The following is a 27,609-nucleotide window of genomic DNA, read 5'->3' as shown; positions in this document are numbered from 1 at the left end:
GGAACCTTGGCTTCCTCCATCACTGGAGCAAGCAAACCTCCTGCTCACTTCAGCTGCGTGGCTGCAGGCCGCCATCTTGGTTGGGTTAATTTGTATATCCTGCTGATTAGCCAATGGGAAGTGTAGCGGAGGTATGGTTAATTACCATGTTTGTCTATTATTAGGTAAGGTGACAACATAACTTTGTAAACCCTAAGTTTAGAAATAAAAAGCCTGACCAAATGTTAAAAGTGAGTTTTTGTGTGATAAGTTTATGGGTAATTTTTTTAAAACTACCTTTCCCTATTTTCTAAATGTTTCTAAACTGTTCATGAAAAATGAATACTGATGAAGGGACTCAGTACATATATTAGAGCTTAAGAAAGATTGTCACAAAACTTTCAATCTAGTCTGAACCTTAATAAAAAGATAATGAAATGTTTCAAATTATAGATGTTATCAAGTTAAGAACACAGAGTTCCCATCATATTTGAGAAAAATAACAAGTGTACACACGTACACTTCACAAATCCAGAAAAAAAGAAAGCCCACTCTCTTCCACGTGACATAATCCTATCAGTGTTTCTGCTATTCTATCCATTGCCAAAATACAGCCTATGTGTGTGCATCTTACTTTACAAAAAAAAAAAAAATGTTTACTTTTATCAATCCAGGTAAACAATCTAGTTAACTGAAGTGGGAATAAAAATAATAATGTCAATGTTACTATTGAATTTATAGTATCTCTACCTTTTTTGATCAGCAGCTTGCCAAATTGTACACATTTTCTTGATTCTATATTATATATACCTGAATTGAACAATGAAATTCAAGGTCAAAGATTTGAATTACTTTATAAAAGTTTTAAATATCTATAATAATAAAAGCATACTATGCTAATTAGACCGGACAGCTTAATGACCTTCCAGACGAAGCCAGGGCTGAGAGGGCCAAGCCCCTTGCATGAATTTCGTGCACTGGGTCTCTAGTATTTTAATAAGAATTCTAGCTCATCTATGGCAAAATCCTCTTGACAATGTTGGAGATACTTGTGTTATAATCCTAGGGCAGAGGTTGGCAAACCTTTTCTGTAAAGGTTCAGAGAGTGAATTATTAGGGCTTTGTGGGCCACAGGGTCTCTGTTGCAACCACTTCACTTTGCCCTGGTAGTGCAAAAGCTGCCATGGGGAATATGTAACTGAATGAGCTTGGCTCTTTTCCAATAAAACTTACAGTATTTGTAACACTGACATTTGAATTTAATATAATTTTCACATTACAACGTATTTTTCTTCTTTTGAATTTTCCCCCAACCATTAAAAAATAAAATTAGCTCAAAGGCAATACAGAAGGAAAGGCACTAGGCAAGATTTGGCTCATGGGCTGAAGGTTGTAAACTGTTCACTCTGGAGTTTATTTTTTAACTTCTTTGAAGGTTCTATCTTCTGCTGTATCCCACTGTCTTAGATGCTTTTTTTTTTAAAATTTAAATCTTTATTGTTCAGATTATTACATTTGTTCCTCTTTTTTCCCCCATAACTCCCCTCCTCCCAGTTCCCGCCCCACCCCCGCCCTCACTCCCCACCCACTGTCCTCATCCATAGGTGCACGATTTTTGTCCAATCTCTTCCTGCATCTCCCACACCCCTTTCCCCCCAAGAATAGTCAGTCCATTCAGGGACATAGAAAGGGAATGGACTGTCTTAGATGCTTTTATCCTCCTCTATTTCACCTTCAAAATCATATTTAACCTTTAAAGTTTTCCTCAACAGGTCCTTCACAAAACCTTTGGTGTCTTTAACCAAATGGGACTTCTCTCCCTTTGAAATCCCATAGCATTCGTACCTTCTCTGGTTTTACATATGGCTACTGAGCTTTGTCCAGTTACAGGTGTGCCAAGCCTTCCTTTCAACATTTTATGGGGGGAATCCTCTCTTACACATATCTTATTGACAATGATGCCCTGTACATAATAGCAGGTCAATAATAATGGTTGAAGTGAACAATGACCTTATCAATTCCTAGATGTGGGCCCCCATGGTTTGATAACAGCTTTTAAGGTTCTAAAAGAAATATGGACATGAAAAGTGTTTATAACTCTTAAGACAAAGATGGGTTTTTAGTAATATTTAAATGTGAAAACAAATTCTATCTTGGAATCAAGTAGAATGCCCACCAGGTTGGCCAAGGAGAGAGATGAGCGAGAGCACAGGGAAAGGAATGATCGAGATGCGAGTTACAGGGCACAGGGTGGTTGCTGCAGGAGAGCTGAATGTCTGGCAGGCAGTATCGGACTGTTCACAGGACATAACACAGTTTTTTTTCACTGTCTTCCTAAAGTTGAGAAAAGTAGCAGACCTTTCATGTGTCAAAGGTACTGGGACCTGATTGTTCTGGGACACTCCCCCTCTTCCCTGTCAAATGGAACTGTCTTACACACCCAGGAACCCCCTGGGCCAGGAAGTTACTAAGCTTCAGAGAAGAACTCAAAGGGAAGTTTGGAGGTTTCTATGAAATGTTTGTATTTTTTATCTAAATCTAAACATGTTTATTGAACAGATACAATAGGAACATTTTTTGAAACTGAAACAGCTCTGCTTAAATTCACATCCTAGGAATGTTTATTTGCCTATATCCTTACAAATTTACCTCCTCTAGCTATGATTTTGTCATTTGTAAAAAAAAAAAAAAAAAAAAAAAAAGATGATAATGGGACCTAACTTATGGTGATTGAGCTGTTGTGAGGATTAGATGAGTTAATATATGCAAGTACTTAGAACTGATACATAGTAAGCACCCATCAATGTTAGCTATGGATGTCTATGCATGCGTATATAGCTAAAGACACATAGCATTGCTGGCATTAACCTCTAAAATGCCACACACACACCCTTGTCTTCAAGACACCTGCTGGGTTTTATTTGATTCTTGAGATAGAATTACCAGAGGAAGACATTTACAGAAAATAGGAAACAGGCTATATAAGAATGATCAAGTTATTTTTTAAATGCAATAGAAGGAAAACAGCAAGCTGAAAATACATGTATGATTATGTGACAAAGAGAGAAATAGGACACAATCCAATCCCCCTGGCATTATCACAAGAGTATTTCCCAAGCGTTGGCAGAATGCAGTGACCAAAATCAACTTCCATGCATGGGGACAACGGCAGGCCAACTCAATGGCCATACTTACCACCTCTCTCCACCCTACAGAGACCTGCCTTTTTGTCCTTCCCCTTAGCAGTGCTTCCTTTCCAAAGCTTATTCCTGTACTTTTTCTTTTCTTCCTTGGAAACATGTTCCCGGGACTTCTCAGATACACCCTCTGCAATCACTTGGGTTCTATTTTCTGTTTCTTCTTCAAGAACGTTCTCCAAGCTTTCCTCTCTTGGCAGAGTCTTGATCTCTACATCTGCTTTTATGATTTTTTGATCTTCAATTTCTAAGGAATCCTCAGTGGGAAGGTGTGATTTTCCTGGCTCGTCATTTTCACTCAACTCCTGAGAAGATGAACTTCTGACACTTTCGTCTGCACTGTCTTCAGCATGCGCTTCCCTGTCCTCCAGGACAGACTCGTCTTCACTGCAGCTAGAGTAGGGGTGACTTCTGCACGAGGAGGACGACGCCGTTTTTATGTCTACAAAAGTAAAATGGTGGGCGTCATTGTTTTTGTAAAGTAATTGATTTAACTATGGGAATTATGCTAATAACTAATCTTACTAAAATTAGTTAATATAGTTTAGTAGATTTGATACCCTTTCCCTATATGTTCTACATAGTTGCCATGATTTAAAAAAACAAAACACCTGTGTAATCTGTGAGTCTATAGAAGTTTTCAACAGGAAATCACATTTAACTAAAAATTAATGTATTTTTTATAATGTCATTTTATTGGAAAACTTTTGTATATTTTGTTATAGAAAAAACAATAAATTTTTGAAGTGTGTGTGTGTGTGTATGTGTGTGTGTGTGTGTGTGTGCGTAGAAGAAGATGTATTATTTCAGGATCCCCAGAAGCAAATGCTGAGATGAGGATTCATGGATAAGTGATGTATCAAGGATATGAATGTTCCAGGAGAAACTCTTACAAGTGTGGGGGAACAGGACAGGGAACGGAAGAAGTCAATCAAAGGAGCTATTTCAAGAAACATTTAAACAGTCTTATCTCACAGGGACCTCCGAAGCCTAAATTATAGTAGCATTTTTCCTCCCTCGAGGGAGGAGTTGGCTTTCATACTCTGGTCTAGTTCACCCCAGGGGTGCGTAAGTTCCTTGGCACTCCTGGGTTCTTTGCCTCAAGATGAAACAACTCCAGTTGCCCACGGCTATCCTCTGAAGAGTGCAGAAGCTGGGGATAGGCACACTGAATCTTTAAAAGAGATTCTAGGAGATCCAGGCAATACCTTTATGTGTTACTACAGATATGCAATCTAAAGACTTAACATAGCCAAACATTAGCTTAGTAATTACTACCCCAAAAAACTTTTAAAAAATCTCCAGGAGAGTGACATACACACTGAATCTCAGTCAGGATGATGAACAGCCTAAACTCCAAGTCACGGAATATGCTGCTGAGGACCAGAGAAATACAAACTTGTTTTTAATTTTTAACCAATATATATGTTTATAATTGTTTTTAATAGAATATATTCTCAAATGTAGTATCCTACACTTGCAGGCTGCCTAGCTTTCTTATTTTCTCTTTTCTGTGTGCTCCTTACTCTTTTTTCTGTTTCTTTTACTTTTGCCTGGCAGCTACACAGATGGCTGTAGCAGCTGATGCAGAGTTTAAGGGAAGAATTACCTGTCTTCACTCTTATTCTTTTCCCTCAGTCCCGCCAGCCCCAACAGCTTCCATGACAGGTCTTAGCATTTTAAGTACAGTCTCAGAGACAGATCAGAGTTTCCGCAAAGATTCGAGAGACGCTGCACAGCAGTAAATAACAAACTCTGGAAAGCCTTTAAGCAACAGGACCCCTTAAGTACAATTCCATTTATTCTTATCTCCCAACCACCTTGACAGGTTCCAGATGACCACAGTTTGTCAAAGGAATCACATACTTTAGCTTCTTACTCTTTATCTCCAACTTATGAAATCAGGATATGCTGCTTTTCCTATTAGTTCAAAAACTTTAGAGATGATGACCTCCCCCTCTCTCAAGCATCTCACATTTGTTTTGTTTTCAATAAAAAAAACAACTCCAGTTGACTAGTGGTTTGGTCAATGGCATTCATTAATTGCACAACAAGCTAGGGCACAAGGTCATACTTGCTCCAAACTTCCAAAAATATTCATGTCTACCACCTCAACAGTGTCATGATGAGTTCCACTTTGGCTCTGAGCGTTGTTCACTAATAAATAAATAAAAAGAGTGCTTCTCTATCTTTCTTTAGTAGCTTCTGTTAATCGTTTGATTTCCAAAGGCTAAAACACACTCTGGTTCCATTTTGAGTCAGTCCTTTGGAGAATGAATGGCCTCGAAGTGGTGAGGGTGGCTGACCTCCTATATAAACTCATTTCAGCTTTTGCATTTCTCTAACCTCACCATATAGTTTTGTTTCACTCTCATTCTTTACTCTCATTTTCATACAGACACTGGGGCAAGACTTGGCATATAAAAAAAATGCTCAAAATGTGTTAGAGCCATGGAATTGGATTTTTCATCACTAATTTATTTATTTTCTTAGAAATAAAGCAAGTTTTATATAAAGGAACTTTGAGGGTATATGTGTGAATGTTTTTGTCATTAACAAGGAAAAAGTAATCTCAGAGGCATGTTGGAAATCAACGCAGCCTCCCACCCAATTCCATTTGTCTCTCCAGTGTTCGCTCCAGGTATTGATGCTGAAAGCACCTGCTCTTAGTCTTCATGGTAAAAAAAAAAAAAAAAAAAAAAAAAAAAAAGATGTGCACGTGTTGCCTGAGACCTTGGCTAAAGCCAGCAAGTGTGGTGCCCTGTTCCAAGACCTAAGCAGGATCTCTGACTTCTCACTCTACCTTCAGTCAGTCACTAAATCCTTCACTGCCCTCTCTTTTCATGTCATTGATAACTATTCATTGATAACTTCCTTCTTCTGCATCACCACTATTTTACACAGCATGAGACAGAAAAATTTAGATCACCCAATGACATACCATTTATCCCAACTCAGTGGACTCAAAATACTCTTCTGAACTCTAATATGAATTGTGTATCTCTTTTCCATTCCTTAGTTTAAAGGATTGACTAAGCAAAACCTACATAAATTCTGCTCCTTTTTTCTTCAAATTAACTATGACACATGAATTTATATTTACACTATTACTTGTATTAATACTTCTATGTTGATTATATTTATACCCATAAAAATCTGTTTACATTAGATACTGTGTTTCAGTCAATATTTTCATGTACAATAATGCTAATTAGACAAGTGCTTTGCATTCAGTATTGTCAAATGAATATATGCTTAATGAATATAGAAATAGAAATCATGAAATTTCACCTATGAACAGTAACTAGTTATTAGTATTATGGGAGAGCATATAGCTTCATACTGATCCTTCATTACTCAATTCATCAAGGAGAAATATATACATTACTTTGTAAGAATAAATATTTACAGGTAAATGTAGACATAGTAGGAAGGAAAGAAAAAGAAAAAAAAGCCTAAAAGTTCCTTCATCTTTACCTCTAATTTCACTTTATAAACGTTAAAACAAACACTTAAAATACTGAGAATATAATAAAATCATGTGTCACATTGTGCTACTGCCTAAGTCTTTTTACATTTATCCATTAATCTAGCCAAACAGCCTGGCATTCCATAAGGTTTTATTGGGTGCCTGGGCAGTGCCTTTGCTTTGAATCTCAAAGCTATAAAAAAAATACTTCATGGAAAGTATTTTATGTAAACTAAAAGATGATGCTGCATTTAAATATTTACCATGACTTCCTACTTTGACAACTGAAAAGTAAATACAGATTAAGTGTGGGGAGGCACAGGACTTGGTGGGAGAGTCTGTGAGGAGGATTCTCTGCAAGGTCGGAGGCCTCTGGGAGACCTTGCCAAAGGCGGCAGCCCCTGCCTTGACTTTTCCAAACAAGTCAGATCCCCAGTTATTTTACTGGAATCTTTATGTTTAAACTCCAAAACATCCTTGCTTAAAGGACGCATATGTTTTCTGAAAGATGCTTACCTTGCTGATAGTATTTAATAGTTACTTTTAGTTCAAGCTGTTGTTACAGTAAAAGCCTAAGAAGGCAGGTGAATGAGGCTACTTGGTGGCTACAGACAAGTAGTCCCTTAGCCTCTCTTTCACAGAAGCATGTGTCAGAGTAATCATTCATCCATCGCTCAGGGTCTGCTGGTCAGTCCTGGCAATTAAGGAATTCTTACCATTAAGAAAAATTAAAGTTTGACTAATCATGCAAAAATCAACACATACAGACTTTGTCAAAAAAGCCTCCTTCCCTTAGTATTTTCTGGCCCAACCAGCAGACAAGTTACACTGAAGTGTACAGAGTGTAGTTTCAAAGCATGTATAATATCATATTGAGGAACAGCCTTCCCTCATCTGCATCTCTTCAAGCCCATAGGCCAAGAAATGAAGAGAAAGATCCTTGAAGTCTGTAAGTCAAATAAACAGAATATTTTTGTGACTCTGGGATTTTAAATTTCTATACGGCCTATTTGTTCAACAGACTGGAAAATAGCACAAGAGAAATGTTATCTTTTTTATTAATAAAAATATTTGCTTTAATTTTTAAGTTCTTCTCTTTGTATTCTAGGAATGAACACTGTCTCCCCACTCCTCACTCCCTTCTCACATCTTTCTCATAAGGAACTACTTAGTCTTTAGCTGTTACTCACAGGCACTATCATCTAAACTGTCCATAAAAAGATGAAAGTATATTCTCAGTATCATGACACTATCCCCTCAACCTTACAACATTCATTGCGACAATATATTTTCACTTGGCGAATTAGCAGCTGGGGTTGCCAACACAAATGCAGAGAAAGGGAAGCTGTCCTTCTTTATAAACGATGGGAAGTCTCACACATCATTCCTAAAGCAGGGTCTTCTCTGAGTCAGCTCTCAGCCCCTAGCACTCTATCACTCACACCCTGTTCAGCACGGTGTATTCATCAAGGCCGGCGGTGCAATTGTTAGCTGGCAGTTTAAATGGGGCCAACTTGTCACAAGAGTGACAGCCTGGGCAATTGTTTGCCCTCTGGGAACAGGTGCAGGCAGGTTCAAATGAAACACATCCAAATACTAAGAGCAAGATTCTTAATCATGTCAATAAAAGGGATGTACTGGTGTCTGGGATTCAGTGGTCACAATATGCCTCTTACGCTTTTGAAGATGAAGTTCTGGCTGGCTTTTCAGGAGAGTGTTCCAAGGAATCTATCATGACATTATCATTTTTAATACATGCTACTTGTTTGATGTGTGAAATCTGTAATTCTGATATTCCACACACTAAAAGGCATGCTTTTAAATAACATAGGGTCAGGTTATCAAAACAAAGAGATAGAAAAATAAACAAGCCTGACAGTGGAAGAAAGAAAGATTAACAAACACTTTATTTCATAATAATGTCAAAGTTTTGATGTAAATACCAAAGATACAAAGAAGCTCTAAAAGTATAGCTTAATAATATCATTATTGAAAATTAAGACAAAATTGTTGGCCAATAAAATTATTGGCTCTTGCCTGACTGGTTTGGCTCAGTGGATAGAGCATTGGCTTGCGGACTGAAGGGTCCCAGGTTTGATTCTGGTCAGGGGTATGTACCTTGGTTGCGGGCACATCCCCAGTGGGGAGTGTGCAGGAGGCAGCTGATCGATGTTTCTCTCTCATCAATGTTTCTAACTTTCTATCCCTCTCCCTTCCTCTCTGTAAAAAATCAATAAAATATATTTTTAAAATTATTGGCTCTTAAATGCCTCAACACTTATGGACTAGATTTTATACATTCTAATAACTCTCACTACATATCTATTTAAAATATTCTACATTCTATATCTATATAATGCAGCAAAGTTTATACAATTTTTTTTCAATAAAATTCTAATAATCATATAGCATAAATGTAACTAGATTTTATGACACTAACAAAAGTACCTTAGTGTTCTCGGTGTTAAAAAAATTAATTGTACTAGCTTAATATTTACAAAAGATCTTTTAGGAAATCACCTCTGTGAGCAATAACAAAGATAATATCTTAGCTTCTATAGGATAATTAACTTAGATGTTATCAGTTCCTATAATTTGTGTGTTCTGAACTGGTATAATTACCTTGAGCAAAATTTAACATAAAAAAAAACACATAAATATAAACCAAACTACTGAATGATAGTCTCATAAAGTAAAGACCTCGGTGAAGGCTGATGAAGTAGAAATGTGTCAGAGGAGGAGGGGGATGAGCTGGAACTGAGCAAAAGGCCTGGGAATTGACTGGGAAGTCTATCCAGGGAGGAGAAACATGAACTTGGGTAAAATTTTAAAAATCTCCATTTCTATTTCTTCTGTTTAAAAATAAAACAAAACTAAAAAGAAACAAAAACAGAGACTAGAGAACAGGATTTTTAAAAGCTCAAGATAAATGCCTCTAAAATGTTTATTCTTAAGGCAATATAATCCTTTTATTGAGGGGATTTGCTTTAATTTTATATAAGCAGAGATTTTCTTATTTGGAGAAACATTATATTTGTATTTTCCAAAATTCAGGCTCAGCAGTTGGTAATGTGAGTTCTGGCTGTGAGAGTTACTTAATCTCACCATTTCCAAGTTTATTTCTAAAATAGAGATAAAAAGAAAGTACCTGCTTATTGTTGGAGGTAAATCAGATAATTCATTGAAAATATTTAGCACAGTGCTTAGCACAAAATATAATCTTAATAAACAATAACTATAGAATGCCTTTCTAAACACAGAATTTCAATTATTTATATATAAGCAGTATTCAGCGTGAAAGCTTACATATCATTGTCAGTTATTACATGTCTACATGACTTAAGTTTTCCCTCCAAGGAAGATCCAAGTATTGCCTAGACCCTCAGTTTGAACATAAAAAGAAAATTACTGTTAGAAAAAAATCTATCTGATTCAAGAAATCAAGCTGATTATGTAGCACAAAAATATCAGATGACCATATATTAAATAAATGTACTGAATCTTTATGAAACCAACACTTGCTAATTTCCCACCATTATTGAAGAAATTAAAAAATTGAGTCCTGTATTTTGAACCAGTTCTATCTACATGCAAACACAGTTTTAATCCTTTTCCAGGTTCAAGTCATTTGTATAGTTTCTTTAAAACTTGATTCAGGTGACTCCACTTTTCCATAGAATTCTTTAACTTTCTCTATTTCAGATAGGACTATATACATTATACATAAACCCAATATTGACATTCGAATTTGAGAAAAATAACTTATATTAGGCACATATAGAAACTTGAAATGTAAGTAGTAAGAGAATTTATAGGGAAGGTCTACTTTAAGACTTTATTAAAAAATATTTCAATGTTTGACCATTAAGCTTGCCTGGTTCTTTCAACTATAATAAAAATTAGAGTAAATTTTGTTTTCAAGTTTACTGATAGGTAACACCATTCTAAATGTTTACATTATGTCTTAGTCTTTACTTTGACTGTCAGAAAGTTTAGGATTAAATTTTTGGTTCAAGCATAGTCATGATTTCATCTATTGTTCCTAGTAAAATTGTCTTCTTTTTAACTCTAACTTCTGCTCTTTATCATCTTGTATATGTGTGCATAAAATTTTAGAATAGGCTTACTTGAGTTTTTTCTTAAAGAGAGCAGAGCTATAAATATTTGCTTGGGTGATTACTTAATTTACTCTTATTTTATATTACCCTAATATAGTCCTTAAATTCAAACTTTTGAGATTTTATTAGAACAAATTTTGAGAGGTGAAAACAATGAGGAAAGTGAAGAGTAACTCAAAAATTCATCATAATATGACCTCATTCTCTAGTCTAAAGTAAATGGGTTCCTTCTTTGATTGGACATAACTTCCATGAATTAAAATCTTTAAAAAGGTCTTAAAAATGTAAGGTATTCTCATATGATGAGGGTTTCTTTCTCTAATGGAAAGATCTGTGTTTTCCCTGACACCATTCCGAGTTATTGTAGGCTTGAAGATTGTATGGGGGCCACTTTTGCCAAGAGATCATCTTTTCATGAGACTAATATGCCACTATCATGTGTCCAAAGTAAATTGAGAAAAAAATAATGAACCTAAGACAGGAATCTTCAACTTTTTCTTTAATTGAGTATAAGCTGCTGTTCATTTTTCCAGAGCCATAAAATGGTGTGTGTGTATGTGTATGTGTTGTACGAGGTGGGATAGTTTAGAATAAAAAAATAATTTTTTAAGTAATCAGCAGATGTGTCATTATAACTTTTACCTGACATTCAGCTAAAAAATCTTAGCAAACTAAGGAAAGAAGAAGGATTAAAGAGACACTCCATAATTTGGATATTTACAGAAGACTGATTGATCAGCACCCTCTGGTTGGGGAAACGTGCTCTAAACATTCCTTTAAAAGAAGATTATCTCATCTATAATAATAATAGAGGAATATGCAACTTGTCCAGGACACCGTCACACCATCACAATAACAGTAAAGACCAAACAGCAGGCTGCGTGGGGTGACAAGGCTAGCGGGGGCGGGGGGGGGCAGTTAGGGGCGACCAGGCCGGCAGAGGGGGGAAGTTGGGGGCAGCCAGGCTGGCAGGGGGGGCAGTTAGGGACAATCAGGCCAGCAGGCAGAGGCAGTTAGGGGTGATCAGGCTGGCAGGCAAGTGAGCAGTTAGCAGCCAGTGGTCCTGGACTGTGAGAGGGATGTCCAAGGAGTCCGCTAATAATAGAGGAATATGCAACTTGTCCAGGACACCGTCACACCATCACAATAACAGTAAAGACCAAACAGCAGGCTGCGTGGGGTGACAAGGCTAGCGGGGGCGGGGGGGGGCAGTTAGGGGCGACCAGGCCGGCAGAGGGGGGAAGTTGGGGGCAGCCAGGCTGGCAGGGGGGGCAGTTAGGGACAATCAGGCCAGCAGGCAGAGGCAGTTAGGGGTGATCAGGCTGGCAGGCAAGTGAGCAGTTAGCAGCCAGTGGTCCTGGACTGTGAGAGGGATGTCCAAGGAGTCCGAGATGGGAGAAGGTGCAGGCTGGGCTGAGGGGACTCCCCCTATGCATGAATTTCATGCACCAGGCCTCTAGTCTATAATAATAAAAGTGTAATATGCTAATTAGACCAAACATCCTTCTGGACGACCTTCTGGACGAAGCCGGGGCTGCGAGGGAAGCCTGGGTCCTGGGTGCCAGAGGGAAGCTGGTGCCGGCAGCCAGGGGAAGGAAGGCCTACTATTGCACAAATACCGTGCATTGGGCCTCTAGTTAAACATAAAGAAGAAAATTGGAATGCACACTTGTTCAACAGTCCATGTCATATGATAAACTAAATGACTTGCCTTGTTTATCTTCTTCCAATTCACTATCAGAGCATCCATCACTCTCATCTTTCACACTGTCATCAGCATCTGGTGCCTTCTGTGATGAGGTTTCACTGTCCTTTTCAGGGTCTAAATTATCTTTTTCATCGTCTGATGGTGACTTTGACATTTCATTCATTTGATCATCAGCCTGTCCTTCTTTATTAGCTTTCTCATCTTGTTTCTCCTCGTCTACTTCAAAATCTTCTTCATATTCTGAGGAAAAAAAATTATCCACTGTGAAAATGAAAATAGAACCCCTAACATTTAACCAAATTCACTTTAATGAGAACTATGATTCGATTATCTTCTTTTCTTGGGGTCTTTCTTCACTTCTATTTCACATAATTAGTGAACATGGAAAACTAACAGTGAATGATCAAAGATTGCAATCAGTTACATATAGAAGAGCACAAAAGAAATGAGGCTCCAAATGACATGCCTGAAACCTAATAAGAGTTCATTTACAAAAGCACATCATCTAACAATAACCAAAATGGACAAGAGAAGAACTTGATAGAAAACAATAAATTAGAAATAAATTAAAAAAGGAAGAGAATAGGATCATAATAATGAAAGTTAATTTGCAGATCCAGTGAGGTCATATTTCATATAAAAATGTTCAAAATATTTGGATATCAAGTTAATGAATAGTGAAGTGGAAAAATGTAATTAATCAAGTCCAAAGGCCCTAAGAAGTGACACTGTGAAAAGCACATTTTTTGAGAACCAAATGGACCTCAAGAAAAGGCATTATAAAGAATTCTATACCTAGGCCAGGACTGCAATCATATGCATTATTCATCCCTACAATCAATTAAATAATTATATTCCAAGGGTAAAAATTTGTATAGAATAGAATATTACTGTCACAGCCACTAATTTGCTTCATTCCCTGCAGAGGTGCAACAAGTCTGCAGCAGAAAAAGAAAATTGTCACATCATATGAACTCCAGCTGTCCCTTGTGGTTAGAAATGTTCACCTTTCATATTTAATTGTTCCCCTTTTTCTTTCACTAAAAACTAACAATCTTGGAGTGACAACATGCTGAGGATAGAGAGCAAAAGGATTTCATGCAAAATCAATTAAGCCAATAAACAATTATCTTTAAGATGAAAATTACAGGGAAAGTAAAGATTTCCCTATTTTGAATTTTTAGTTATTAGATATTCCAGTGGTGGGGGCCTCTCGGGTAAATACATGTGAGCTATCCACCCTGTCCAATGAAAGAAACTTAATTTAGAAATGCAAGCCCTATCTGTATTAAAAAAAAAAAAACCCTGTCAATGCAGAGAATGTATGAAGGAGATGTAAGAGGAAAAGTGAAATCAGAAACTTAAATAAAAGCAACGAGAATTCATCACAAGATTATTTTCATGAAAGAGATTTAATATGAAGAACATTAAGTGAAAATTATTATCAGTAAGAATTGTAAAGTACGCAAGAAGATGAAGAATTTGGTTTATATTGCACGAAGCAAACAGGAAATAGAATAAAAACAAATGAATGTTTTGATTTAAATTTTCAGACCAAGTAATAGAATAATTCTTCACCGGGCCCAGTTAGCTATCAATCAATAAGCCTTTATATTGGAAGATAAAAGATATTACAGTAACAACACTTACCATCAAGGAATCTCCACTTTTTGTTGAGAAAATAAGACATGCTTACAGAAGAGATATGTACTCATAGTAGTTTGTATACATAGTCCTCAGTACTGTTTGTTTCAACATTATTGATCTCCATGGCAATGGATTTTTATATAGGGTTTGGTTAATTATATGAAATACTACAAAATGAGTGGAATGGAATCAAAGGGGAGCAGAAAGGCATTTGGGGATTGTGGAAAACTTTGTAAAAGGAGAAGTTTAGGTTAGCCACAGAATGCACACACAGGGAGAAACACACACATATATCACTTTACAGATATTTGCTCCTGGTCACAGGATAAGCAGGGGGCCAGACAACACATGAGTGAATTAGGTAATTCCACCAACAATACTAGATAGTATTAATTCCATCAATGGGGAAAGATGAGAGTTTTTGAGTCAGGCAGTCACCTGTCCAAGTCCCAGTTCAAACACTCACTAGCTGTGTGACTTAGGCACAAAAAGTCACACAATCTGCCTCAAAAAGCTGTGGTACTAAAAGCAATCAACCCTGGAACATGCTTAGAACAGTGCCACGGCCAGTAGGTGCCTACTCAACATTAGGCATTTAGTAGCAATAAGGATTGTGATTGGGGGATGGAGGGAGCTGGTTGTAGAACAAGAGAAATTACACACACAGTATGTGCTCTATATACACTTTGATGGGAGCACCTGATTAAAACCAGCGATGTACAAATGTCCACAATTAGAACACAATTGCAGTTATGTTATTGAAGCAGAGCAGAAAATTGAAGGAACATGTAGTGACCACACGAATAGTCCCTGCCTCGTATTTTGCAGGAGCTTCTGCGTTTTTCCCCAAAGTATGAAATTTAAGGTTGCTGTGGTTTTATTTTACCCACCACTAGCATCGCATCTCAATATCAGCCTTCTATGAACCACATGCTCTCAGCATTACAGCTCAAAGCATGTCTCCTGTGTGTCATCCACTCCCGTGTCTTTAATATGAATGAACTGGTGGCATGCTTTCTGGATTCCTTTTCATGAATTCATTTGCTCCCCCGTCTCATCTTCCTGCTTCCTGAGATTTTAATTAGCTTGTTGTTTACCATCCTCACTAATGAGATGGAGAGTCAGCACGAGGTCAACATCAATCCAGCTGCAACCCTCCCTCGCTGACCTCCTCAAGCTTCTCGTGCCCTTCCCATCAACCACTGTTCTGCGGAAAGCTGAAGCCTTGCTGCTGCTGTTTTTTCTTTTTTTAATGGAAATGGGCAATTAAAGTCCATTAAAGCCAACCCAGAAGAAAAATGTTGAAAAAGCTGTATGATAGGCATCAACTATGCTAGCTCACAGCACTGGCCATGCTGGTTTGAGAGAGAATAAGTGAAGAAAACGAAAAGCCTCTACTGAACATGGCTTTAATAAACCTACAGGTCTTGAGAGTTAGAAACAAGTGGGAAAACATCCCACTTGTGAATCTCCCTGTTATTGCTCTTGCTATAGATATTTCTAAATTCTCAGTCTAAGATAACAATAAAGACGAGAAGGGATCATGGAAAGAGAGAGGCAACTGGGTCAAAGTGTTAGAAGGGAAAACATTTGAAGATAGTCACATGAGTTCAGTAACAAACAAGCATAGAATCCGGTGCCCACCAGCCCTGGGGTTACTGCCTTGGATTCCTGAAACCCTTGGGCAGCAACAAGATGGGGTTGATACCGAGGATGTGAAGGAGGAGGAAAGAAAAGGGAAAGGCAGGGAGGGGAGGAGAGGAGAAAAGAAGAGGGGAGGAAAAGAATAAGAAAACAAAAAAGTGAACAGGTAGACTCTAGGACCCTATGCCTATGGCAACTGTTTCTATCTATGGAATACTCTGCCAACATACAATCATATAGATTGTGCCTACCTAATGCCATCAATAATCACCAGTATCACCAAAGCAAGTACTATGCATTCAAATACAAAAAAAAAAAAGCCATGGTCAGTGTGCTCAATAGTTAGAGCAGGGGTCCTCAAACTATGGCCCGCAGGCCACATGCAGCTAGAAACAAGTGGGAAAACATCCCACTTGTGAATCTCCCTGTTATTGCTCTTGCTATAGATATTTCTAAATTCTCAGTCTAAGATAACACTGTCTCTAAAAAATAATCAATGGAAAAATATCCTCGGGTGAGGATTAACCAAAAAAAAACCCCAAATACTAAAAACCAAATAGGCAAAATTCTGTTTGGTTAGAATGTCTCTCTCTGCAGAAGTGACTAGCCTAGTCTCTACTTCACGTACGCAGCAGCCCTAAACTCCCCTTCCTCTCCTCTTTTCCTCAAGCAACTTCAGCCCCTGCGGAGTTCGGCCTGCCCTCCACTAAGGTAGATGACACGGGGCTCCACGCAAAACACTGGAGGAAGGTGGTCAGGGACTCCTCACGTGTAATAGGATCACCTAAATGCCAGAACAGTGACAACATTTAATAAATAATTTTGCAAATTTCGATAATCACATTTTAAAGACTTAAGCAAAAGAACCACCGCAGTAACAACCGAACCCTGTGTCACCCGTTACCTTACCGTATTTAAATATATTTTCCTGGTCATCTTCCCAAACATGTTGTTTTCCTTTACGTTCCATTTCTTCTACAGCAGTTCTTACATCTTCAACCCCTGTTTTTTCCTCGTCGGCTGAAAAAAAGGCTGAAGAGGTTTTGCTCCCCTCCATCTCATTCCTTCTTGGGACGATGTATGCTCTATCCCTCCTCAGTTTCCCCTCACCCTTCGGTTCCTCTCTTTTCTCAAGACTTTTTTGTTTCCTAGGTTTTGGCGAAGTTGGTTTTTTGTCAAGGCCCATTGCAATAATGCACCTATGAAAAATATTAACATAGGATGTTTATTAACTTTTATACATAGCAGAGTGGAACTGCAAAGCTTTTAAATCACGTACCTCTTATTATAAGAAATGTTATAAGAAATATTTTCTTAAGGTATATACCAGTAGTTAACTAAAATAAATTCTTTTCTTTTTATTACTATTAAAATCTCATAAAAAGCACAAAAAATTCTTAATAACTTTACCCATTAATAAACAAGAAAACGACAAGAGAACTTTAGTCCCAAACTAAAATTAGTGCCTTAAAACATATTTTGGCCTTATAACAGAGTCATATGGTATATAATTCAAGGTTTTATGAGACTTATGTGATAAAAGAAGATCCAGGTTTGCAAGCACAAGAAAGCTGAGATAAAAATATTCGAAAAAGAAAGATGCCATTCAGTCCACGATAATTTATTGTTCCAATAACACAACAACAAAAAACTTACATACCAGGTTGACTCTGAATAAATATGATTGATTTTTTAAAGTAATATACAGTCACATGTTGTGGTGCCCTTTAAATAAACATCTCAGGAACCTTCCTGCTTATTTTAATAGAAATGTCATTATTGCATTTAGAATTGCCTTTTGAAACCTGTACCATAATCCTTGGTGACTTTTACTGAATATAAGCTTTGTTCTTTAAAGATGGCAATAGTTTGTAGAGATCATAAAGTCATTCAAATTCAAATCTGGTGAACCAAGCACGTAATCTGCATGCATTAAGATATTAAAAATAATTTTTAAATCAGTTACAACAAGTCATGTGAATAGATTCTTCCATAGCTTTTTTCCTATCTCTCAAGTTAATGTCAAAATAAAAATTCTAATAATGATAACATATACATTAATAACATGATGGTTATCATAATAATATTACAGAGCACTCCCTCTGTGCTATGTGCCCTATATATGCATTATTTTACCAGGTTTGTTACACCACAAACCAATAAATTGGGGACTATCATCACTACAAGTGGAATTTTCAATGAGGAATTTGAGGCTTCGAGGGTTCCATGACATGCCCAAGTTCACCCTGCAGGTGAGTGATGGAGCTGGATTCCTCCTGTTAAACCCCATGACCTCACCCTGAAGTATAAAAATATTGCTAGGTTACAGGTATAGTCCTCTCAGATGACTAGCTACACAGACAAATATTAAGCTGCTGGGTTTACCACCAGGGAAAGTATTCACACTCCCCACCAGAAATTAACAGAATCTGGAGAAGTTTTCACCAAACTCTAAAGACAATCTGTGACCTGGGAAAGGGGGCTGGCACTTCTCGGTCCTTCTCTAGAAATACACATGTCCCTTTATCTACAGGTTACATGGCTATAAGAGAACTGAATCAAATAGAGTGGGTAGGTAAAAAAAAGATCAGAACTCAGTCAAGACTTGTCAGTCCAGGAAGACTAGAAATAATATGTGAAATTTGAAAATTGCCTCAAGGTGAATCAAATCCAATGACAGTTTCTTAAACTCAAGCAAGATTCACTGAGATGGCAAGAATTTCAGCCATCTCCAGTCTAGGAATAGCATTAGAATTAATTCTCCCAACAAGCAAATATGGAAGCTTAGTTATGTTACTCATCTTTTGAATATCTCCCCATAAAATAAAACTAAAAGGCTCTGCAAAACACTGGACTATCAGGCTGTAAAAAAAAAAATAAAAAAAAATAAAATTAGATAAGAATACACTTACCTCACCCATATTAAGCATGATAAATATTTGACTTCAATGATGATGTACCTAGCACATGACTTTCCTTAAAATAAAGGTGTCATGAATCTTCACAGAATATGATTACCTGCATTGCCTTCTGTTCAAGCTATTCTTCCCTTATCCACGGCAACACCAAATCCATTGATTTGGAGCCTCTGCTATGCTATTACTTTAAGTTTATGTTGTGACTCTTTTTTGCCTCTCTACTGCATGCACAGACTTTTTATTGCCCATCTGCTTCAGGGAATTGGACAAACAAAGTGAGTAACATCTGTGCTTTCCTCGTCACTGACTACCTAGTTGACTTCTGAGTATAGTTTGAGGTGTTGATTATTAAACTCAAAGCTGTCTGCATTCTATTTGGTTCGGCAATCCTTCTTCCTGTGTTTTGCTCTAATAACTGAAAATAATTATCACGTCTTTTTGAACAGTTCCCATGATTGTGGGATAAATACAACTGTTTAAACTCCATACTTTGTAAGTATCCACTGTTGAGCTTTTCTTGTTTCCTTGAACCTTAAGCAGGTAATTCCTAATCAATTTTGGTATTCAATTTACCTACTGTTTTATTTTATCATAGTAAAAGTTCCAGTAACCATTACTTTTAAAATGAACTAAAGTTAATTCCATTTAAGAAATTGAACAGGCCTTAAAATAACTAAAATTATTATTATGAACGTGACAATAAAAAACAAAGATTATACAATATTATAAGGGAATCAGTCTCCTTAGGGGTAGTTCTCAATTTTCACTGGAAGTCTGCAGTATATACTCTCTGGCCTTAGCTCTTTTCCAATTATGTCTTAAACTCTCTCCAATCAAACTTGCATTCCTACCCTCCACTGTAACTTGTCCCAAGATCAACAATAACCAACACTTTACCAGATCATGCTCAATCCTCATTCTCCATTTACTTCATCTATCCACATATTCAGCGCTGTTGGTCATGCCTTTCTTTTCAAATATTTTGATCATTTCTAGGACATCACTCTCTCTAAGTTCCTTTCTATTACTGGCTTTTTTTCTTAGGCCTTTGCTCTCCCTCATTTTTGAACTGGAGTGACCTGGAGCTCATTACTCAGGTATCTTCTCTATTTGCATTCCATTCTTAAGCAATCTTATCTCATCTTATGATTTAAATGTCATTTATATGCAAACCATTCTCAAATTCATATTTCTAGCTTGGACCTCTTATTGGAACCAATAAATGTCCTAAACTTAATTTGCCCCAAACCAAAATCCCTTCATTCCACTTTCAAATGTGTTTCCTCCCCCACCTCCCCCTCCCCGCCACCACCACGGTCTTCTCCATCATAGTATAGTTAACTGGACATCTTTCCAGTTGTTCAAGCCAAAACCTTTTCAATCATCGTTGACTTTGTTCTTTAATCTCATGTCCTATATTCAACCCATCAATAAGTTCTGTAAAATTTATCTTCAAAACACATTTAGGACTCAATCACTTACCTTTCTACCATTCTCCTCTGGATTGAGTAGTTTCCACCCTTCCCTCAACCTCCCTAGTTTATTTTTGCCATAGGAGCTATTGTCAAATTGTGACAGGTCATTGCCCAAAACTTGTCCCAGAAGCTTTACATCATTCTCAGAATGAAAGTCAAAGCCCCTGTTTTGATCTTCGGACTCCAGTGACTGGGCCCCCCTGTCTCTCTGGCCCCTTCAGAGAGGCCTTTCCTGACCATCATATATAAAATAATCCTACCCTCTGACCTTTGTCCTGCCCCCCACCACCACTTATTGCCATATGGTATATATTAATTTATTTATTGGGATGTTATTTGCCCTTTCCCCATTAGAATGGGCTCCATGGGGGGAGGGGTACTTTGCTTGGTTCACTGCTGCTTTCTAAGCTTGGCCTAAGACTAGAAAGGTTGCAAACAAGTCTCACAATTTCAAACAGAATATTCAATACAAACATGGATAAACAACAATCAAAAGTGACCTTTTATTATGCATTTTCTGAGATTAAAACTAGGGACATAAGAATGATATTTGGGCCACACGATAATGTAGTCACAGCTCTACAGTGCATAACCTACAATAATCGACCGTAGAAGCCAGATGCTTGCACATGCTTTGGGGCTCAGCCCAAAACCAGTTACTAAGAGCAATGACAAAAAGAAGGGGGGAAAAGAAAAGAAAAAGCCTCTCTCTTTCACTTCAGAAACAGAGCTGAAAGCATGATACGGAAAGGATCAGATAGCGAGGGTTACAGGATTTAAAATACCACCAGCTTTTATCCCCGTCATACATTGGAAGTCTAATTTATATCCTGTAATGTCTAGTACAACACACAGTTAAACCACCTTTAACTTGGGTATTTTAGGCTCATTTGCACTGATATATTTCTCAACAAATTGTGCAGAGAAATGTATCGGTAAAAGCATAAGACAGTGTAGCAAAACGTGCCCTCTCCCAAAGGACATCTGTCTCCATACTTGTAGCAAGGCGATGATCTCTCCACACACACGAAACCAAAGTAGCTTCCTTTGCCTCCAAGTCTGGAACCTTTCCGATGCTTATATTCACAGCAGGAGCTCAGCCTGTTCACCTGCATCCCGTTCAGGAAAAAGGTGAGACTGAAGGGGAAACCATGGTGCCTTTTGGAAATAAACTGAAAGGTCTCTGCAATTAAAAAGGCAAGAAATTAGTGAAAGCAACTGATTTTGGACTAACATGTTGCAAATCACATTTTTCTATTAGATAAGTACAATGTTATGGTCTAGATCACCTTTCAACTTGGGGATAATTTTTCATCATGAAAAAAAAAATACGTTCTATTATCTTCATCTATTAAAAAGTACCCCAAGCCTTTATAAAACTGATTTTTAAAAATATCAAAATACCTATCATTGTATGGCGCTTACTATGCCCAGGCATTATCCTGATTATCTTGAGTGTGCTATTTCTCACCAAACACATGAGGTGGGAATATTATTATCACTAGTTTCTAGATGCAGAAATGAAGGCTCAGAGAAGTTCAATCATTTACCCCAAATCATTCAGTAAGTGGGAACGTTAGCATTTGAATCTGAACATCTCTCTAGATCCCATGCCTCTATTTCACTGTTACCTACTGAAAAAGCACGTGACAAAGGGCTAGTGTGAACTCAGTAATACTTTAAAATAAAGTGTTTTCATTGTGACTTGAAACATCCTAATTCATACATATGAGGCAAACTTATTCTATCTCCAGTCCATTCTCAATTCTATCTGAATTTGAGACCCCTTTTTGCTCCCCCCGAACCACTCAAAAGTCCCACCAATAAATTAAAAGCCACTGCTTGTAATTGACCAGTTTTAATGTTTCCAAGTCTTTATAAGGCTCTTTGAAAAGGTCTCATCCTAAAGTTACTAAGCCCTACATCTGAGATACCATATTCTGCAGAGTGGCTCAGAAACCTGCTACTCCTGACACTTCTACTTCCTACAAAAGAAGCCTCCATAGGCCCTTAACTTCTACTAATAATAGACTTAAGATTTTTTTTTTTTGCATCTCTACTATGTACACATTTCCTAAGGTTGCATTTATTGCTATATATTAAAATATGCCTACACCAGCAGTTCTCAAACTTCCATATACATCAGAATCACCCAGAGAGTTTATTAAAACACAGGTTGCTGGGCCTCACCTCACAGTTTCTGATTCAGTAGGGCTCAAGAATTTGCATTTCTATCAAGTTGCCAGGTGAGGCTTATGCTGTTGGTCCAGAGATCACACTTTGAGAACCTCGATCTAGATGTTTGCTGCCCTACATGTTTATAAAATCCATGAGAGCTGAAATTGGTCATAATCAACTTTGTTTCCCCTGATCCCAGGATTATGGCATAGGAGGCCCCCGATGAATATTGAATTCTTATTTTAACCTAATTATTTTACAGTCACCTAAAAATACTACGTTTATAGCACAGCATGCCTGTAAAAAGAAATATGAATCAGATGCTAAATAAATCTAGCACAGTGGAACTGCAAAGCTTTTAAAGAATTGACTTACTGAGAAAGTAATTTTATCATTTGTACATTAGTGTTTGTGATGTGAAATTAAACAAACTAGGAAAGAGAAGGTTGAAGGGATAGTGTCTGGAGAAACTAAGATGCAATAGATTTTAAAATCCAATTGTCTTTATGGTTTTTGGACTCCTTAGTGGTGACTAGAAAAATTTCGTTACAGAAACTGGAATGGGGCATTCATGTGATTCATGTGATTCATGACACCTGCAGTGTCCAGCCCGGGAAGAGACTGCACCCAAGTAAGTGCTGAGAATGGGCACAGGACACCAACTTCTAGATGTGACTGCTTTGCCATTGGGTACTCGTGTGACTGGAGAGCACATCTACCTAGTATTCCATGCCTTTTTTTTCTTTTTCCCCAAGCACGCTGAACAAGAATTGACACCCTCTGCCTTTATTCCCTTGTTACTTATTTTATAATTTTATATTTTAAACTTAAGCATCACTTCCCAGCCCTGACTTGATGGTTTCTACCTGGAGTCGTGGAAGGAAGATAGACCATTTCAGAATCCTCATCTATGAAATGGAGAAGGCAGGAGGAGTAGGTGAGGGAGTGAAGTGGAGGGGGCGATCCAGTCTACCCACTTCACAGAGCAGTCTTAAAGGTTATATACAGTGCAATATTGGAAAGCATTCTGTAATATTTATATAATGTGGTTATTCATTGTTGACTGACAATGGGCAGCACTATTTTAGGCACTAAGGCAGCGGTTCTCAACCTATGGGTTGCGACCCCTTTGGGGATCAAACGACCCTTTCACAGGGGTTGCCTAAGACCATCAGAAAACACATATATAATTACATATTGTTTTTGTGATTAATCACTATGCTTTAATTATGTTCAATTTGTAACATTGGGGATCACCACAACATGAGGAACTGTATTAAAGGGTTGCGGCAGTAGGAAGGTTGAGAACCACTGAACTAAGGAGAAACAAAAATACTGAAAAACATCAAATGTGGTCTCCTCTTTCAAGAAATTATAATTTAGCAGGAGAGACAACATTAATATATCAGACTTCTGGAATTTGGTCACCAAATCCTCTCCTCTTAAAATGGCGTCTCTGAAAATGTACCAAAGGCTTAAACTGAGCAGCAGTTATTTGTGAAAACTTACTGAACTTCTGGTAAGAAGAGTGGAGATCTGAGAATCCTTGCCTGGGGCTGCTCGCATGCCTCTCACCTGCCACTATTTCATCACTGCAGTTCTAACGGGTAGGGCAGGCCATAAATAACCAGCAGCTTCAATGTCAGGGGGAGCTCACTTGATTTGGAACAGAAGGCAAAATAACCTTGGCCAGTCGCTTTTCCACTAATAGGTAGCAATCTCAGAGGCAAGCTAACATAGAAAGACAGAGGGTTTGCTAGCCTGAAACTGTAGTTCTAATTAGGGCAAGCAACAGGCCAGTGGGCTAGCTAGAAATTCAACCATGGGATATAGGTAATAAGGCAATCATAGATGCATTTGTAGGGGAGCAAAATTAGCCACTCAAAATGTGTCCCTGTGGTGTAGGGATTATTATAAGGAAACAAAAGACTCGGAAAGAACCTTTCACATTCCTCCTAACTGCCTAAAAGATGTTAGAGGACCTCCTCAATAAGGAAACTGTCATCATACATAACTATAGTTTAATACAAACTAGATATAACAGACAGGGATGAAGCTCACAAGGCCCATTTGATTAAAGTTTTCTCTCTGTCCCATTGTTTCTGCATGGCCCACAAATATTTATCTACCAAAAATTAACTCTTTTCATCTACTTGTGACTTCCCTTTGAAATTCCAGACGTCTCCTCCATCTCCTTAGTCCAGAATGACATATACACCTTATCTTGCCTTACTACCTTTGGATTCTCTTATGTCTGTGCAGATTTCCTGAATGTATGTGTTAGATTTTATCCTGGTAATCTACCTTATGTTATTTTAATTATTTGGCCAGCCCAAAGAACCAAAGAAGGGAAGGGAGAAATTGTCCCCTCCCTCACACATTCAGTAAGCTTTATACACATCGTCGGCTAGCTGGAAGTGGCACGGGTTGGAGTAGGCCCAACCTACTCATACATCCCTAGCCACCTGGGAGTTTGCATCCATGAATAAAGGAAACACAAGAGAGCCTGGTGGAAAATCAGAGTTGGAGCAGACCTGAAAATGGCCTGAACTGTGAATGTACTCTTTTTTTGTTTTGGGATGTCAACTAACATCGCTTTATTCTTTTTTGTTTTTTAGTTCTTTATTGTTTAAAGTGTTACATATAGTATTCCATATGTCTCCTTTTTCACCCATTGACCTCTCCCCAGCCACCACCCCCCAACCCCGCACATGCCCTCACCCCACTAGAGTCTGTGTCTATTGGTTATGCTCATATGCATGAATACAAGTCCTTTGATTGATCTCTTATCCCCCGCCTCCCCTGCCTATACTCTTGAATCCACTATAGCAGGATGGACATTGCCCTCGAAAAATTCATGACCTCCTACACCTCAGAATGTGAGTCGATTTGGAAACTAGGGTCTTTGCAGATATAATTAGTGAAGGATCAAGATGAGATCACCCTGAATTTTGTCCTCATTCCAATGACTTATGTCCTTATAAGAAGAGGAAAGGCCACGCATAGAAACATACAGAGAAGCATGACATGTGAAGACAGAGCAGGGATTGGAGTGATGTTGCTACAAGCCAAAGCATGCCAAGTATTGCAGGAGTCACCAAAAGTTAGAAGAGAGAAGGAAGGATATTCCCCTAGAGCTTTTACTAAAATTTAGAGGGAACACGAACCTGCTAACACCTTGGTTTTAGGCTCTGGCCTCCAAAACTGTGAGAGAATACATTTCTATTGTTTTAAGCCACCAACTTAGGGGACATTTTTTACAACAGTTCAGGAAACTAATAAACCTACAAACATCTACTTGCACAAGGTGGAGACTTTACTGGCTCAAAGTTTTGAACACGGTCTTTGATAAATCACTGGATGATCACTAAACTATGAAGACACTGAGACAACCCTAAGAAACTAGCCTGAAAACTGAAAAATGGAATTTAAAAAATTATGAGTAGAGACTTCTCCAGCTGTATACCATGGAGAGAGAAAATGAATTTCACAGAATTGGTCCAGGTAAATTACTAAACAAACAGCAGCAACAAACAGCAAGAACAATAATCTTCAAAAGAGAAATGCAAAATCCAGAAACCACAGTTGCTCTAATACAGTGGTTCTCAACCTGTGGGTTGCGGCCCTTTTGACGGTTGAGTGACCCTTTAACAGGGGTCACCTAAGACCATCCTGCATATCAGATATTTACATTACGATTCTTAACAGTAGCAACATTACAGTTATGAAGTAGCAACGAAAATAATTTTATGGTTGGGTCACAACATGAGGAACTGTATTTAAAGGGCCAGAAGGTTGAGAACCACTGCTATGTAATTTAAAATGTTCTGTTTTCATCAAGAAATCTGAAAACATGTAAAGAAACAGGAAAATATGACCCATACTCAGGGGGGAAAAAGCTATCAAACCCACTCCTAGGATTTATGCAAGAGAAATGAAAACAGATGTCTATATAAAAATTTGTAAATAAAAATAAAAAAATAAAATTTGTATATTCATAACAGCATGATTTATAAAAGTCCTAAAAGTGGAAACAATGCAAATATCCATCACCTGGAGATAGATAACTACGTATTCAGTGACATAAGATCAGAGAAGCTATTGATAGATGCTACAAACAGATGACTCTCAAAAGCATTATGCTAAGTGAAAGAAGCAAGACACAAAATACTACCTATTGTATAATTTCATATAAAAGAAATAACCATAAAAGGCAAATCTGCAGAGGTTGCCTGGGACTGGCTATGAAAATGGGAATTAACTGCCAATGAGCACAAGGAAGCTTTTAGAACTGATGGAGATGTTCTAAAACTGCTTTGTGATAGATAATGGTTGCAGAATGCTAGAAAATTCCCAAGTATTAGTATATTGTACACTTAGAGTGAATGTTACAGAATATAAGTTACAACTCAATAAAGCTATTTTTTAAACAAAAAAAAACACACCTCAATATATGATAACGGAAAAAGAAATAAAAAAAAACAGTTAATATAGGTCTCAGTACAATGAAATGCTTTGGTTTTAAGTATAGAATAAGAGCCATAAGAACCATCGCCATCAAGAGAGATGGATAACAGAGTCAACTGAGAAAGCTTCACAGCCTTATTCTGAATCTTAAAAGATGGGGAAGATTTAAATTTAAAATCCTATTTTGAATTTCAAATCCGTTGTTCTATTGCAGACAAAGGAAATATCACACAAAAAGCCCCGAGAATGAATTGGGGGACAGGGGGAGCACTTCGGAATCACAAATAGTGACAACAGAATCAGGTTTGGAAATGAGAGATAATGGCGCCAAAAGGAAGAGATTATAAGAGGGTCAGAAAACAGTTACTTTGTTCTTTGTATCCACATGAACCCAGGAGGCTAAGGTTTGCCTTGTTTAACGATGCACGTGGCAAATGAAAAGGCCTGTGAAGAACTGCATTCTCCACAAGTTGTAGAAATGTTCAGTGGCTTCCTCGGTGTGCATAATAAACAATCAATGTGCGGCTTGACGTCTAAAATCAAACTGCAAGACACCATGGAACTACTATGGGAATAAAAGATGCACTTGCCACACTATTAAATAATTAATTTTATTGTTATTTCTCATCCAAAAGTGAGACAAGTTAATGAATGCCACATTTTTAATGAGTTTTCTGCTCCAAGTATAACATTAAATGTTGTTTCTTTTTCCTAACAGAAATCTTCTCAAAACCTATTCACATTTCATTGAGTCTTACACAGCTTTGATTTTTAAAAAGGGCAGATTCTTTTCAGTTCAGCTAAATTGA

The 27,609-nt window shown here is 37.6% G+C and overlaps 1 protein-coding gene across 1 annotated transcript in view; it reads right to left on the bottom strand.

Annotated features, from left to right (window-relative positions):
• ERICH3 (glutamate rich 3) overlaps positions 1-27,609 on the bottom strand; it is a 100,996-nt gene that overhangs the window by 17,687 nt on the left and 55,700 nt on the right. The window contains exons 9-12 of the mRNA XM_006775910.2: positions 21,152-21,338; positions 16,672-16,961; positions 12,475-12,711; positions 3,175-3,618 (exon numbers count right to left, since the gene is read on the bottom strand). Of these exons, the coding sequence (XP_006775973.1) occupies positions 3,175-3,618; positions 12,475-12,711; positions 16,672-16,961; positions 21,152-21,338 (1,158 nt within the window). The remainder of the gene's footprint in view (positions 1-3,174; positions 3,619-12,474; positions 12,712-16,671; positions 16,962-21,151; positions 21,339-27,609) is intronic.

This window comes from Myotis davidii, unplaced genomic scaffold, assembly GCF_000327345.1.
Source record: "Myotis davidii unplaced genomic scaffold, ASM32734v1 scaffold128, whole genome shotgun sequence".
In the NCBI taxonomy this organism is placed as follows: domain Eukaryota; kingdom Metazoa; phylum Chordata; class Mammalia; order Chiroptera; family Vespertilionidae; genus Myotis; species Myotis davidii.
Note: the sequence above shows the minus strand (reverse complement) of the source record. Positions and strands in the feature narration are given on the sequence as shown.